The sequence below is a fragment of the Nicotiana attenuata genome, chromosome 7, assembly GCF_001879085.1.
Source record: "Nicotiana attenuata strain UT chromosome 7, NIATTr2, whole genome shotgun sequence".
In the NCBI taxonomy this organism is placed as follows: domain Eukaryota; kingdom Viridiplantae; phylum Streptophyta; class Magnoliopsida; order Solanales; family Solanaceae; genus Nicotiana; species Nicotiana attenuata.
This window is the reverse complement of record NC_031995.1, coordinates 9,123,015-9,138,582: the sequence shown is the minus strand read 5'-3', so window position 1 is coordinate 9,138,582 and position 15,568 is coordinate 9,123,015. Positions and strand designations below refer to the sequence as shown.

Genomic DNA, 15,568 nt, shown 5'->3' with positions numbered 1-15,568 from the left:
TACTTTCTAGTGGAATTATCACTATTGATTATGTAAGATCAAAGGATAATGTGGCGGATCCGCTTACAAAAGGCTTAACTAGAGAGGGAGTTGAGAAATCATCTAAGGGAATGGGACTATGGCCGAGGACAAGTCAACATGGCGGTAACTCTACCTAGAATTTTGGATGTTCCGAGATCTAGGTTCAAGGAGCTCAAACAAAGTTGTGATTGACCGGTTCAACATTGTCAAAGTAAAATCTTTGGTCCCTTCTCGTGATGAAGACAATGTTCAGTAACAAGGATAGAACTTTACACGTTCTTTAATGATTACCTAAGTTTGATGAGGTATTTATCAAATAGTGTCAATCTAAAGGATTACACGTTTAGGAATCACCTATGTAAGTGTGAAGTGGAAGCCGCTTCAATGAGAATTCTGTAAGGCCAATTCTCTACGCACTTATGAAACCAGGCGGTGTTCATGGCTAAAACGAACACAACAATGAGAACCAAAAGACGGTTAAGGGTTGGTTGTGTGACATATGGTTGTCTAGGTATACACTAAAGTTCGACGGTTCAAAGATATCAAATCTACCGATTGACCGAGTATATCCGACATATGTTCACTACGGAAAGTTCAAAGGGAAACTTACTTATCCAGATGCAATTAATCCTTACTTGCAAAATCACATAGCTTTCATCTATGATCTTTCTTGATAGAGTCATTCCCATTGATGTGGGGGATTGTTAGACTTTAAGCCATTGGGCTTTAAAGTACAAGAAGTGTGAATTGGAAATGGAGAAAAATTGAAAATTTGAAGAAGTGAATTTTTGTCTTGCACTTTGTCCCTCATTGGTGAGGGACAACCACATTTGTGTGCTTATATATAGAATCACTTCTTAAAGCTCTTAAAAGGAGTTGAAGAGAATGAACCCTCGCGCCGTCGTCGTCGCTCGTTCGGCTCGGCTTTGGCTTTGGCTTTGGCTTTGGCTTTGGCTTTGGATTTGGATTTGTCAAATCGATCGATAAGATTATTTTTTGGACAAAATTTATTTAATTATTTAATAATTAATTAAATGCCAAATCACTGCTGAAAATACGCCAGAACCTTGCTGAAGGTTCAGAGGGCCTCTCTGGCCGCGGTTCTGCCGCGACCGCGGTAGAACCGCGGCAGGCAGGTTCAGAAATCCTCTCTGACCGCGGCTCTGCCGCGACCGCGGTAGAACTGCGGCAGGCAGCGTATTCTTCTGAAAAGTCACCTTTTCCAGACACCTCTTCTGATAATTGCCTATAAATTCTGAGGCAAGGCTCCATTTTCTACACACGAAAAACACTCCAGAACTTCTTTCTTTCTGAATATACTGCATTCTAATTCGCAGTCTCTCTCTTTCAAATTCGTAAGTGTGATTTTGCTCCGTTCTTTAAGTTCGTTGGTATCCTGCAGTTTGTATTGCCACTGTTGCAGGAAGGTTTATTCCGTTTTATCCTGGGAGGATTTAATCCATTACCTTGGCAACGTGTGAGGGGGTTAAAATTTCTTAAGGACACACAAGCAAATTGTGGACTCAGAATATTTCTTAAACTCTTCTGTTTTTCCAGTTTCTTTTATTTTTCTAACAGTTTTTTCCTGAATTTGTATTTTAACACAGTAGCGCTTACAGTCGTTAACTTTGATAAGAGAAACAGAACGTTTGTAATAGAAGCTGCACATAATCAATCTGTTGGTAATTGTGATGAGAAAGAGACAGTGACAGAAATTTTTCAGCTCAACAAGTCGTCGCCTTTTAAGGTGATGAACTGGTGTTACAATCTCAAAAAGGATCTTACTTCAGAACCTTTAAGTCAAGGGAAAGGTTTAATACTGATCAGTTGGAAACCACCATTGGAGCCAGTTTGTACTACTTCAGAAGACTGCATTGATTGGCCAAATTCAACTTGCAATATAACAGAAAAAGGAGATAGAAGATGTATATGCAAACCTGATTACAAATGGGATGGTTTGAGCTTAAATTGTACCTTAGGCTCAGGTGTGTGTCACTATTTTTCTCCTTCTTATTAGTTACTATCAATGGTTTTTCTTCTTTTCTTTTCTTTTTTTGGGCAAAATATTTCATGTTTCATTTCTTTGATTTGCTTTAGAACTTGCAACACAAGTACTATCGAACAGAAAGCTGGCACCCTCAGCGGAATCATGAGAGAGCCCTTGTTATTTCCATCTCTGTAATTCTAGGAGTTATAATTTTGTGTGGCACTAGTTATATAATTTACCTGAACAAAAGAGTAGCAAGAAGTGCAGGGAATTAACGATTGAGAAATCTCATCTGGCTTTTCTCAAGTTCAGGTGTTGGAGATATATTATGACTAATTTCATTACTAATTGCTTAATTGGTTTGATTTTAGAAGCCAGAGAAATTGTTTTGGGAAATCCTATGGAGTACTTGCCTCGTTTCGATGAAGATTTGATTACTGAAGATAATAAGAGACAGATTGATGTCCCATTTTTCAGCTTGAATAGCATACTAGTTGCTACAGACAACTTCTCGAATGCAACTAAGCTCGGGCAAGGTGGATTTGGACCTGTTTATAAGGTTTGGTCCTTTCTTTTGTTCTTTAGTTGATTTACCATTCGGATTTATTTGTTTCTTTATACAATAATTCTGAGAAAAAATATACATACAGGGTAAGTTTCCCGAAGGTGCAGATATGGCAGTGAAAAGGTTGTCATGTCATTCAGGACAAAAGCTTGGATACGTTTATATTCGGTTAGTATAATCACCTACCCCACGTCAAAACTCCTTTTAATGTTTTATTATGCAGGTATTTTTGGGATAGATTCTCTCTTAACTTAACCTTATAAACCTTGCAAATAGATCATACATTCTGCCGATTATTGGACTGGAGGATTCGTTTTGAAATTATATTGGATATTGCTCGAGGGCTTCTTTATCTTCACCAAGACTCAAGGCTAAGGATTATTCATAGAGATCTAAAGACAAGCAACATATTGTTAGATGAAGAAATGAATGCCAAAATTTCAGATTTTGGCTTGGCAAGGATTATTGAAGGCAAAAGTACAGAAGCTAATACTAACAGAGTTGTTGGAACTTAGTAAGTCTCTGAGTATCACTTTCAGCTTTTGATTTGGATTGCAAAATACCTAAAACATGACCATAGATTGGATACCTTTTAGGTGAAAAGAAGAATAAAACTTGCTATTATTTCACTACTATATGTTTACTTTCTATGATGTCTCATTGTGTGGTTTTCACAATTCCTATTTTGGAACATTAAAAACAGTGGCTACATGTCACCGGAGTATGCGTTGGAAGGGCTCTTTTCAATCAAGTCCGATATATTTGCCTTTGGAGTTGTTGTACTCGAAATCATAAGTGGCAAGAGAAACATGGAGTTTTTTGAAGATGTAAACCTAACTGGTTATGTAAGTACCAAAACTTTTCCTCAATAATCGGTTATTCTGTTTAAAGTGTGCACTGAGTAAAAATATTAATAACAGGTATGGAGACTATGGATGAAAGACAAGACAGTAGACATGATGGATCAAACCATTGTAGAGTCGTGCGATGACAAGGAAGTGATAAAGTGCGTAAAGTATGTGTGCAAGAAGATCCAGGTGATCGTCCCACAATGTCAAACGTAGTCCTTATGCTTGGAGGTGAAAGCATGACTGTTCCGAGACCAAATCAACCAGCTTTTATCACACGACGAAATCAACCATCTTCTTCCTCTTCTAACATGTATGGCACTTCCAACAAAGAGTTGACGATAGATAACTCATGAAGAAGAAGGCCGATGACATAGATGTAAATGCACGACGAATAAGTCAACAGTATTATAAGAAATCATCTGCTATAGCTTTTAGTTTTAACTCAATCTGAATCTTTCATTTAACTGTTTTGGCGCGCAGAATTAATAACTAATTGTATTTGTTCCCACAAGTGACAAGTTGTCACTAGAATTTATGGTTATCTTCTTTACATATCCAGCGCCTTTTTTTCTTAATTCTGCTGGTGTAGGATTTGCCTAGCTAGGATATTACTGTCCTTACTGAGGTTTGCCCTACTGTCCTTAATGAGGTTTGCCCTATAGTCATCCAAGCTTGCACACATAGTAGCTTTAACCAAATGCCATAGTCCAACAAAGTAGTGATATTATCTGCTTTGAGTCTAGGCCTACCTGTTTTAAAAACACCGTACTAAAGTCTAAGATGCTTTCAGTATGACTAGCATGCTTTGTCAATATGAGATTTGTCTAAAGGTGGTACACGAAGTTTGCACAACAAGTTAGTATATACTTCCTTTTTTTCTTAAAGAAAATGATCGACTGCATAATATGGACGGACTTTGGCCCTAACGAGTCCTAAGATATTACTTTCTTAAAACTCAAAGTAAGGGACCTCCGCTCCTTGAGCTATGAACTAGAATGTATAAAAGGACTCTTCCTTTTTTTCTTTTTTTTTTCTTCTTCTTTTGGTTTGTTAATAAGCTTTAAATAAGGTCTAAATGTGGCAAAGACTTGGGCCTCTTCATGATGGACTTTGATGGCAACAATTAGAGCTGTCAAAACGGGCTGGCCCAGCCCAACCTAACTCAAGTTTTGTGGGCTTTTATATTTGGTGGGCTAGGACAGGCCGGCCCTCCATCTATATGGGCCTTAAAATAGCCAGTCTAGCCCAGCCCTAAGAGGGTCGCGGGCTAGGGCGGGCCGGTCTTTCAATTTTTTTAGAAAAAAATATTTCTCCAAATCTTTAGATATTTTTTCGTGATATAATCTCGTAAAAATTGCACGGGGCGCCCTATTTGGTCGCCCCCATTTAACCTATACCCATTTTTTAAAAAAGTTTTAACTTGTACCCACTTTTTAAACAACTCCAGCCCCATTTCTCCTCCTCCTTCTCCTCATTCGTTTCTTCTTCTTCTTCTTCTTCTTCTTCTTCTTCTTCTTCTTCTTCTTCTTCTTCTTCTTCTTCTTCTGCTACTGCTGCTAGGGGTGTACAAAGAAAACCGACAAACCGCACCAACCCGATAATCCGAGAAAAAAAACCCGACTATGATTTGGTTTGGTGTTGGAAAAAAAACCGACCATAATTGGTTTGGTTTGGTTTAAAACTAAAGAAAGTCAAACCGAAACCAAACCAACCCGACATTATATATATAGAAATTTTAGATGTATTTCATATATAAATATATTTATTGTTATGTAATTTATAAATATTTCTTAAAAAAAATTATAATTTTATCTTTTAAGGTATTATTTTAAGGTTGAACTTAGAACTTTTGACCTTTCCAATAAGTTTTATAGCCATTAATATTAGTAAATTAAATAATGCTAACAAAAGCCCAAACTAAAATCAAATCAATAATAATGCTAATAAAAGACATTCAATTCAATAGTCAATACCACGAACGGGAATGTATTGAATATATATTTTTTGTTTTGCAATAATGTAGATTAAAATGCATAACCTTTTTCATCTTTTCTTTAGCGTTTAGTCATGTAATTAATACTCCCTTATTTGTCTACTTACTTTAGCATGACTTAGTACTTTTAGATTATGTTTATTATGGTTTTTTAATTAGCAATATTTATATTGCATAATTTTTATTGTCTTTATTGTTGAATATTTTAGGATAATGCCATGATACATCTCATATTTTGTATTATTTTCTTGGAAAATACTTTATATAGTTGTACCTTACTATGATTAAAGAAATATTTTGAGCACAAGTTATATGTTTTGTTCTACGAAGATTTTACCGGAAAAAACCCCGAAAAACCCGAATAATCCGAAAACCCGAGAAAACCCGAAAAAAACCGAGATTGAAAAACCCGAATTTTGTTGGTTTGGTATTTAGATTTAATAACCCGACACAATTGATTTGGTTTGGTAATCGTAAAATCCGAACCAACCCGACCTATGTACACCCCTAGCTGCTGCTGTTGCTGCTGCTGTTGGTGCTGCTATGAAACTTCAGTTCATGGGATGATTGCCATAAGTATGTTTATCAGATTATTTAAAAACAAATAATAAATAATTACGTAAGTTAGTAGACAATAATTTGTGAATATTTCCATGTAATTCTGTTCTTTTCACGTTTATTGTTTCCAAAATTTATGATTTAGATATTGTTGGCAATCTGAGTATTTTATAGCAGTAATACACTATGAAAGAATAAGGTGATTATTTATCTAGTATGTTAGAAAGCTTCTTCAAAAAATTCAGCTTATATAGTGCTGAAATCTTTACAAATGAACTAAATAACTACAACATCTTCTGCTGAAGTTTTTGAAAAAGCTTTATGACAAAACTAATGAATCCATGACAAAAAAAACTTCAGCTTATATAGTGCTGAAGTTTTTACAAATGAACTAAATAACTTCAGCATCTTCTGCTGAAGTTTTTGAAAAAGCTTATCCAGGACAAAAAAAAAGCTTTAGCTTATTTAGTGCTGAAGTTTTTACAAATGAGCTAAATAACTTCAGCATCTTCTGCTGAAGTTTTTGAAAAAGTTTTATGACAGAATTAATGAATCCAGGACAAAAAAACTTAAGCTATTTTAGTGCTGAAGTTTTTACAAATGAACTAAATAACTTCAGCATCTTCTGCTGAAGTTTTTGAAAAAGTTTTATGACAAAACTAATGAATCCAGGACAAAAAAAATTTCACCTATTTTAGTGCTGACGTTTTTATAAATGAACTAAATAACTTCAGCATCTTATCTGGGACAAAAAAACTTCAGCCCCGTCTACTAGAATGCTAGAAGTTTTGCGTGATTGCCTTTGCTACTTCAGCCTCGTATGCTGAAGTTACGCGAAAAAGTGGGTACGCTTGCAACTTCTTTTGTAAAGCGGGCACAAGTTAAAACGTGACCCAAAAAGCGGGTATAATCTCTTGATCATATGAAGGACTTCCGTTTATTTAGAGTTTACAAGAATCTTGATATTTGACAAGGAATCTCGTAATTGAAATGTAAATTCTCTATATCTCTAGCTCTTCTTTTTTTAATGTTACATGAATATTTTTTTGTACTTTCTTTCACTTTACTTAGGTTCAGTAATTGCTTAAATAAGTTTATATGTTAAGGTTTTTAAATTTAGGTTTAACATTATTTGTCGATTTCATCATTATAGTCCCTAAATTTTTTAAAATTCATGAAATTTTCTAGTATTGTCAATTTTCTTTTTGGTATTAAAACTTGACCATTTTCTATACTGAAGAGCAATCTAATAATTAATAATATAATCATTGGCCACTTAAAATAATATTTTCTTTTTGAAAAAAATATTACTGGCCACTTAAAGCTTTTCTAGTTCGTTGTTAATTAAGCAAAAGAAAAACTAATCTTGTCATACTACATGCATATCAAAAATATAAATTCTAGTTGATATGGAAGGGTAAATAAGCAATCTAAGGTTGGAAAATGGGGATTATAGTTAACTTTTTTTGTTTTTACTTTTTTTTAAATATTTAAATTTGAATATAATTAATTTTTGGCCCACAAGCCGGCCCAGGCCCAGCCTCAGTCAAGCCTCAAGGGCCAGCGAGCTGACTTGGGTCGGGCTTATAAGCCTCAGATTTAAATGGGCTAAAAAATTCCCTATCCAACCCTACCCAAGTAGCGAGTTGGGTTGGGCTGGCCCGTGAGGCCAGCCCATTTTGACGGCTCTAGCAACAATGTGTGGAAATGGCACCAGGTAGCCACTTTTAAGCATGTTGTTTAAAATATATCCATAATTTATAATGTATTTAAAGATTAGCCAATTTCGCTCAAACTTTAGGACATGGTGTCCTAGAGTTTAAACCCCAAAGTTCAAACTTCAGCACATTGTGTCCTAAAGTTCAAAAATTGTATCCAGAAGTTCAAATCTTATGTCCTAAATTTTAAATTACTAGTTCGGAAATTCAGGACACTTAGTCCTGAGTTTCAAATTAGCAGCTTAAAAATTCAGGACAATAAGTCCTGGATTTCCAAATCCAGGATACTTAGTCGTAAAGTTTGGGTGAATTGACTAATCTTTAAATACATTGTAAATTGTGAACATATTTTAAATAGCGGGAGTAAAAGTGATTATTCCTGCACTTCGGCCCAACAATGTTGTTTCCCCACCTTAATATGTTTAAGAATAAAAAAGGGCAGCCCAAGAGGTGTAATGTAGACAGCCTACCATGTACCTTGACGCAAGCTGGCTTATTTTATTGCTCGAACCCATAATCTATAGATCACACAGAAACAACTTTACCATTGTTCCGATGCTCCCCTGTAAAAGAAAGTCTATTTAATCAAATTGATCAATATAAAACTGTAGATTTTTTTTTTCTTTTTTCTTATCAAAGAGAGAACAAATTCTTCCCCGGCCCCTTCCTCTAAATCCAATGATGGTGTTCCCGACAATACATTCTAAGCAACATAAATAACCAACAGTGCCAACAGTGCAAACAACAACAGAAAACAGAAAACTAATTGCATATAGCTATGCAATGGTGCAGTAATATTTATCTTTCCAGCAACTTGAGCCAAGAGCATTACAACAACAACGAAAAATTCAGACCTTACTCCAACCTTAAGAAGTTAGAGAGGTTGTTTCTGAAAGACTCTCAGCTCAAAAATAATAAAAATGAAGTAATAGAGAAACAATAGCAACAACACGGGAATAAGACAATGGAAGCAAATAGTACAACGAGTAATAACAGAGATCCAGAGATATAAAACTACAAGAATAGTGTCAATCCTATTGATAATAATGACACACCGCATAAAAACAAGAGGCAAGGAATAAAAAAAATACATAACTAATACTACTACAAGGTGAGCCAAGAGCCAGGGGCAGCTTAATGGATCTCATGACCCTAAGGCGAAACCATATTGAGAGGCCCTTAAATTTATTTTATAAAATATTTACAGTAACAACAAAAATTACTTTCTAAACAGTAAATTAATCATTTAAGACAAAAATAAGCGAATTTCAAAGAAAAAAAGAAGGAAGAAGAGCACAAAAAATAAAGTGGCGGACTATCAGGTGTTGAGGTCCACAAATTCTGAATTGGCTATCATCACAAACAAGAAAAAGAAATAAACATGCATAACGTAATAGCTTAAGTTTTTAGCATTAACAGTGTCAAAAATATTTACTCCTTATGACCAATTTAAACGATAATTATAGTTTATTCTATTAGGTAGCATTTATTTCTGAATATCTAAAATAAATTATAAATAACCTAATATAACATCTCGAATTACACTAAAAGAAAAATGGTGCATGAATATTTTTGTATTCATGTAGTTTGAGAGAATATTGTAAAAGAAATTCATTATGTTGTCGATATATATAACTTAATTTCTATATAAAAAAGATAAAATTAAAATTGAAGACTGAAGCAAATATACTAATTAATTAGTAAAAAAGATTATCATAATTAGTGAATTTTTTGATATAAAATAATCTCAATCAAATAACAAAAAAATATAATGTAACACTTTTCTTTATATTAATTATTTATATAGTTTAAAATAAATTTGGGCCTTCAAATTTTTGGGGGCCTAAGGCGACGGCCTCACTGCCCAAGCCTTTAGAGCCGCCCCTGCCAATAACATTGTTTGTGGTATTTTGATAAGGGAAACTTACACAAATATCTCAAATAAGTCTCGACTTATCAACCTCTAGCCATTAGTCAAAGACTTACCAAAACTAGCAAAGCACATATAAAAATTGGAAAACCAAATAAATAAGGTTCTTTCTCTCAAAGAATCAAATGAAGAAATCACCTTCCATACTTTTAAGCGCGATTAGCAAATAGATGCAAGACGGAAAGGAAATTTCATGGATGAGGTAGCAAATAAGGTGATAAAATATCCACACAAAAAATACAATATTCCAAAAATCTAAGCAAAAAAGGAATTTTTTCAATGGGTATTGTTGAAATTCATTAAAAATATATAGATTAGTCAATATACAAAATTTGAGGAAGATTGGAGGTGATTTGGACTGGTTTGTATCAAAATTCATAATTAAATCGAGTTCAAAAAATTCTTTTGCGGCACATGTATGAAACATGTATCACGCATGTAGCTCATACACAAGTATACATGGATATACATGTGATACACAATTGATACAAATGTGATACATATGTGATACACAGTGTGATACACATATCAATTTTTTCATGTTTCGCTTTTTTTTTTTTGAATTTTCAATTTAAACCACCTCAAAACTTCACCAAACCATCCCAAAATTGAGATTCAAGCTCCGTAAGATGTACCCAATCTATTCTAATAACACTCACCCAAAAGAAAGCAAATAATTTGATAATTTTTTTGCTACAAATAGTTAATTGGCTAATATTAGTAATATTTGTATAATGTTAGTAATATTTTATGAATTGGTCAACTTTTATAATGAGCTACTTTAGATGGACATAGCTGGTAGTTTCACTTTTGATAATATGAAAGAACATTAATTCAAAGTGTAGCTCTAGTTCAGTGAGAGCCTAACATAAAATATTTAGGGTCCCAAAATCTATAAATAATATATATAATATTTAATAATTATGCACTATTGATAGAATTTTTAAATTATTTGGTTAAAATAGTTACAACTAAAAGTTTTACACATTTTAAATTATAATTATTAGTTGTTTTTTGTCTTTAATTCATCCCAACTTAAATCGATCTTCTTACAATGTTAGTTTAGAATATTTTTTTCTTAATTCTTTGATTGCCTTTGTACACATTTTTCAAGCTACGTTGATAAGTTACTATTAAAATTCGTCCTTAACTTTGAATGACTCTTGAAACCTAGTAGTTATAGCTACATTATTATTTGTTTCAACTTATATTTAGAACTAAAAGTGCTAAGAGAAACTGTATAAGCAGAAGGATACTCTGATTGGCAAACTCAATCATGTAAAATGGGTTAATTCAATTAGCAATTTCTATATCGGTTGAAAAAGTATTTCAAAATTAAATCGATAAAGTTCAACATGATAACACAAGAGAGGTTAAACAAACTGGCTAGACATTAACAGAAATTAAAGATAATTATAACTTCTTTAGATTTCGATAAATTATAAGAGTAAAAAAAAATAAAAACTTTAAGGCCCATATTATGTCGAGCCGCCCTGTTCATAGAGAGTACAGGTCCCCCTTCCAACATCGCTTTCCGTTGCCAGCTCTTTTGCCACTAATTGATCAAGTCAATATTGGTAATTTTGTTGGGTCGTCTGGTTGACCATACTACAAAAATAATGTCCTTAATAAGTTAAAAGCACGTCAAATTTTCATTCAAAAAAAATCTCATAGATTAATACCTCGTTTTGTGGCCTTAATAAACTTTGCATTGTTAATACCCGTTTAAGTTATGCGGTAATCACTGCATTACTAATCTATGAACCAAATGACCCTTAGTGTAGAGTATTAATAGAAAATACTTATTCGCTTTCCTTGTTTTTTTCCTTAAGCAGTGATATTACAGAATATGGGTGGAGGGACCAGAAATATCAGTGCTTAAGGAAAAAACCAGTCCATACATACAACTATAGAAGAGTGATGGTAGCCTTATTTGATAAGTAATTATTACTACTATTTGTTAGGCAAGTCCAGATAAATTACTTACCAACCGCGTGTAATTATTGACTTAGATAAAGAAAACGTCTTACCTTAACATATGATCAGTCATGACCTTAATTAATATCCTACGTAGAAATTTGGTGCAGCTATGCAAATGCAGCATAATTTTTTTGTCCTTCATTTTGTGATCCTTCTATGTTTATATCTCAGTATCCACCAGTCTCTTGGAATAGATATGATCTCCGTAAATCACTCCATTTTTGGAAACCAAACTATAATCTCTTAAGGTGAAAACTTTGAGCTAGGATGTTGAAAAAATATTATCTTGGTATATGGTACAGGAACGTAATTCCACAAACCGTAGTTTGGGTAGCAAACAGGGAGAAGCCACTTTCGTCTACTCATATGATGTCCGCCGATCGAGTTGACAGTTTTAGATGGCAATTTAGTGCTTATTACTGAATCCAAAAGCTTGTTTTGGTCCACAAATTTCACCTCCACCAGCTCAAGTACTCTAGTAGCAACTCTTTCTGATGATGCTAATTTGATTTTTAGTGATGGATTAAACTCAACTCCTCCACTTTGGCAAAGCTTTGATCACCTGACTGATACATGGTTGCCAAATGCTAAAACGAAATATGACAAGCGTTCTAATACTACAAAAAAAAAAAATTATTTCTTGGAAGAATTCAGAGGATCAGAGCAATAGGCAGTTCCTCTTAAAGTGGAATAGGACTGAATTGTACTCAGCTACTGGACCTTGGAACGGGCGTTATTTCAGTTTGATGCCTGAAATGAGTTTGAATTCTCAGAGATACAATTTTAGTTATGTTGATAATGAAAATGAGAGCTATTTTATGTATTCTGTAAGCAATTCTCACAAAATTAGATTAACGCTAGATGTCTCGGGGCAAATCAGGCATCTGATTTGGGTGGAAAATTTGATGGAATGGCAACTTTTTACAACTCAACCAAGACAACCTTGCGAGGTTTATGCTAGTTGTGGTGCCTTTAGCATTTGCAATAAGGAGTCCGCGTCCTTTTGTAATTGCTTGACCGGTTTCACACCTAGATCTGATGCAGAATGGGACTTGAATGATCATTCCGGTGGTTGTGTAAGGAGGTTAACCTTGCAGTGTGGTGCTGGTAAAACGAAGGGCGGTTTTTTGAGTAATTCCATGGTGACATTACCTGAACATTCTCAAACTGTTACGGCTTCTAGTGCTGAGGAATGCCATTCTATTTGCTTGAATGATTGTTCCTGTAATGCCTATGCTTATGATACCAGTGTGTGTTCAATTTGGAACGGTGAATTGTGGAAACTCTCACCAGAAGATGGGGGTGGAAGTGTAATCTATACCAGACTTAACGCCTTGGATCAAGCACTCTGGTGAAGGTAAGTCAGGAATTGTATGCAAATTGAATATTCTTCGAATAAATCTCAAGTTTCCTCTTTTATGTCATCAGCTGCGAAATCAGGCCAATTGGCCATGAAGCTTAAAGTTATCATTTCTGCTGTGGTAGTCCTTGCAGTTGTAGCTTTATGCAGCTTTAGTTACATATATTATAGGAGAAAGATGGCAAAGAGAAAAGGTACATTGTGCTGTTGTTGCTTTCTCTGGAATAATTGTCTTACCACTACTGGAAAAATTTCTCCTTCCGTTTTCCTTTTTTTGTTTGAATCAAATCAAGAGAGACATCTCACATTCTTGTTTTCTCATCTTAGCAAACCAACAAAGCACAGAAGGGAATCCAGTGCCACATTGGACAGAAAGAGAAGCACAAAACTTTATTTACGAAAATGATAAGCAAGATATCGCTGTTCCATTCTTTCATTTGGAAAAAATTATTAGCAGCCATAGATAATTTCTCAGATGCACATAAGCTTGGACAAGGAGGATTTGGTCCTGTTTATAAGGTTAGAGTTGGTTTTCTCACTTCGACGTTATACTTTATATAGTAATTCCATAATACCCTACTTTCCACATCAAAATTTTCTTCCAGGGTATATTCTCAGGTGGACAAGAAATTGCTGTAAAAAGGTTATCAAGTCAATCTAGACAGGGCATTGACGAATTCAGGAATGAAGTCATATTGATTTCCAAACTTCAACATAGAAATCTAGTCAGACTTTTAGGCTACTGTATCACAGGATATGAACAGATTCTACTTTACGAGTATATGCCTCTAGACACCTTCATATTCGGTTAGTATCTGAATCTATCTATTTATGTTTGTTCACTGGTGATTTCTTAATAAAATTTCCCCATGGTTACCTAACAAGATCAAACACTTAGCAAGTCATTGCAATGGATTTGAGATCATATCAGGAATTTCTCGTGGGCTTCTCTATCTTCATGAAGACTCGAGACTGAGAATTATTCATAGAGATCTGAAAACAAGTAACATTCTGTTGGATCAAGAAATGAACCCAAAAATATCAGACTTTGGCTTGGCAAGGATTGTTGAAGAAAAAACTACAGAAGCAAATACCAAGAAAGTGGTCGGAACTTAGTAAGTATTACACATCACAATGCACCATGCTGAAGGAATTGCTAGTTTCTTATAATTCCATTATGAACTTGCTTAGTTGCATTGTACAGCTGACTCGTGGTATATTCGTTATTTGGTTAATTTAGTGGATATATGTCTCCTGAATATGCATTGGAGGGGTTATTCTCGATCAAGTCAGATGTATTCAGCTTAGGAGTAGTTATACTGGAGATAGTAACTGGAAGGAGAAACACCGGGTTTTATCAATCTAAAGAGGCTTCAAACCTTTTAGGCTATGTGAGTTACTATTCTGAAGCTAAAAATACTACCAGCAGTTTGTTCCAATCTGTTGGCCTCATATTCATTGTTCTGAATCATCATATCACAGGCATGGAATTTCTGGAAAGAAGAACGGGCACTACATTTGCTGGATCATTCAATGCTCGAATCATGCAACCCGAAAGAAGCAATGAAGTGCATAAACGTTGGACTGTTATGCGTGCAAGAAGATCCAGGTGATCGTCCTACTATGTCAAATGTAGTAACGATGCTTCCCAGTGAAAGTATGCCTATTTTAAAACCTAATCAACCAGCTTTTGTATCAAGGAAATATGTTTCTAATGCATCTCCGGCTTTATCAGCTAAGCCACACAGCTCCTCTAAAGTTGAATTGACAATCACAATGGAAGAAGGCCGATAGTGTGATGAATTCATTAGTTTTTCAAATGAATTAATCTCTTATCTTCTTCCACTGTCAAACAAGTGAAGAACAAGTAGATGGAATATTCTTTTCACCTTAGACCAAAATACAGAAGTGAGAACCATATCTTTTTCTTTTACCATTTTGTTGTAGTTAAGGCAGTAGCAGACCAGGAGCACAAGCAATGTCTATAGTTACAATTAGTAGATGCTTTGTGTAGCAGCATATATTTCTATTTTCTTGATAAAAAGTTACATCATACGTGTCACGCTTCGGGCTAAGCCATCCCGAAGATACTCTTAACATGGTGTGATATTATCCGCTTTATGTCAAGCCAGCGCGGACTTCCCCAAAAGGCCTCAGACCATTAAGAGATACCTATGTCTTATATGTAGGCTTCCAATCTTTTCAGTTACCAATGTGGGACTTTGTTCGCACACCCAACGATCTCCCTCTCGAACTAAGTTCCGCGTGGTCCATTACCACAATTCATAGGTCAATTTCTGAGATTCATGTATGTCACCCATATCATCAAAGTATTTATGACAACTAACTTCTTCTTGTGTGCGTGTCTCCAAGCTCGTAAGAGTAAACAAATCAAGCACCGCACCATCACTCAGGCATCATCATATTCGTCCTGTTGAACCTGGACTCTGATACCAGTTGTTGGGCTAAACCAGCCTGGAGATACTCTTAAATGTGGTGTGATATTGTTCAACACTAGGCATAACAAACAAGTTTTATCCTCCTCTCTTTATTTGTTTTGAAGTCGTACCTTATATGTAGGCTCTTAATCTTTTCAGCTACTAAT

At 34.7% G+C, this 15,568-nt stretch overlaps 1 protein-coding gene and 1 pseudogene across 1 annotated transcript; both read left to right on the top strand.

Annotated features, from left to right (window-relative positions):
• Positions 1 to 14,943, top strand: part of LOC109229831 — a 21,249-nt pseudogene extending 6,306 nt beyond the window's left edge.
• Positions 11,706 to 13,491, top strand: LOC109228670 (G-type lectin S-receptor-like serine/threonine-protein kinase At2g19130). Its single transcript, XM_019393831.1, has 2 exons — positions 11,706 to 13,157; positions 13,291 to 13,491. The coding sequence occupies exon 1, from the start codon at positions 12,188 to 12,190 to the stop codon at positions 12,956 to 12,958; it is 771 nt and encodes a 256-aa protein (XP_019249376.1). The 5' UTR covers positions 11,706 to 12,187; the 3' UTR covers positions 12,959 to 13,157; positions 13,291 to 13,491.

What these genes read in the sequence shown, in the direction of transcription:
- LOC109228670 (XM_019393831.1), top strand. Translation starts at nt 12,188, where the DNA reads ATGCTAAAACGAAATATGACAAGCGTTCTAATACTACAAAAAAAAAAA.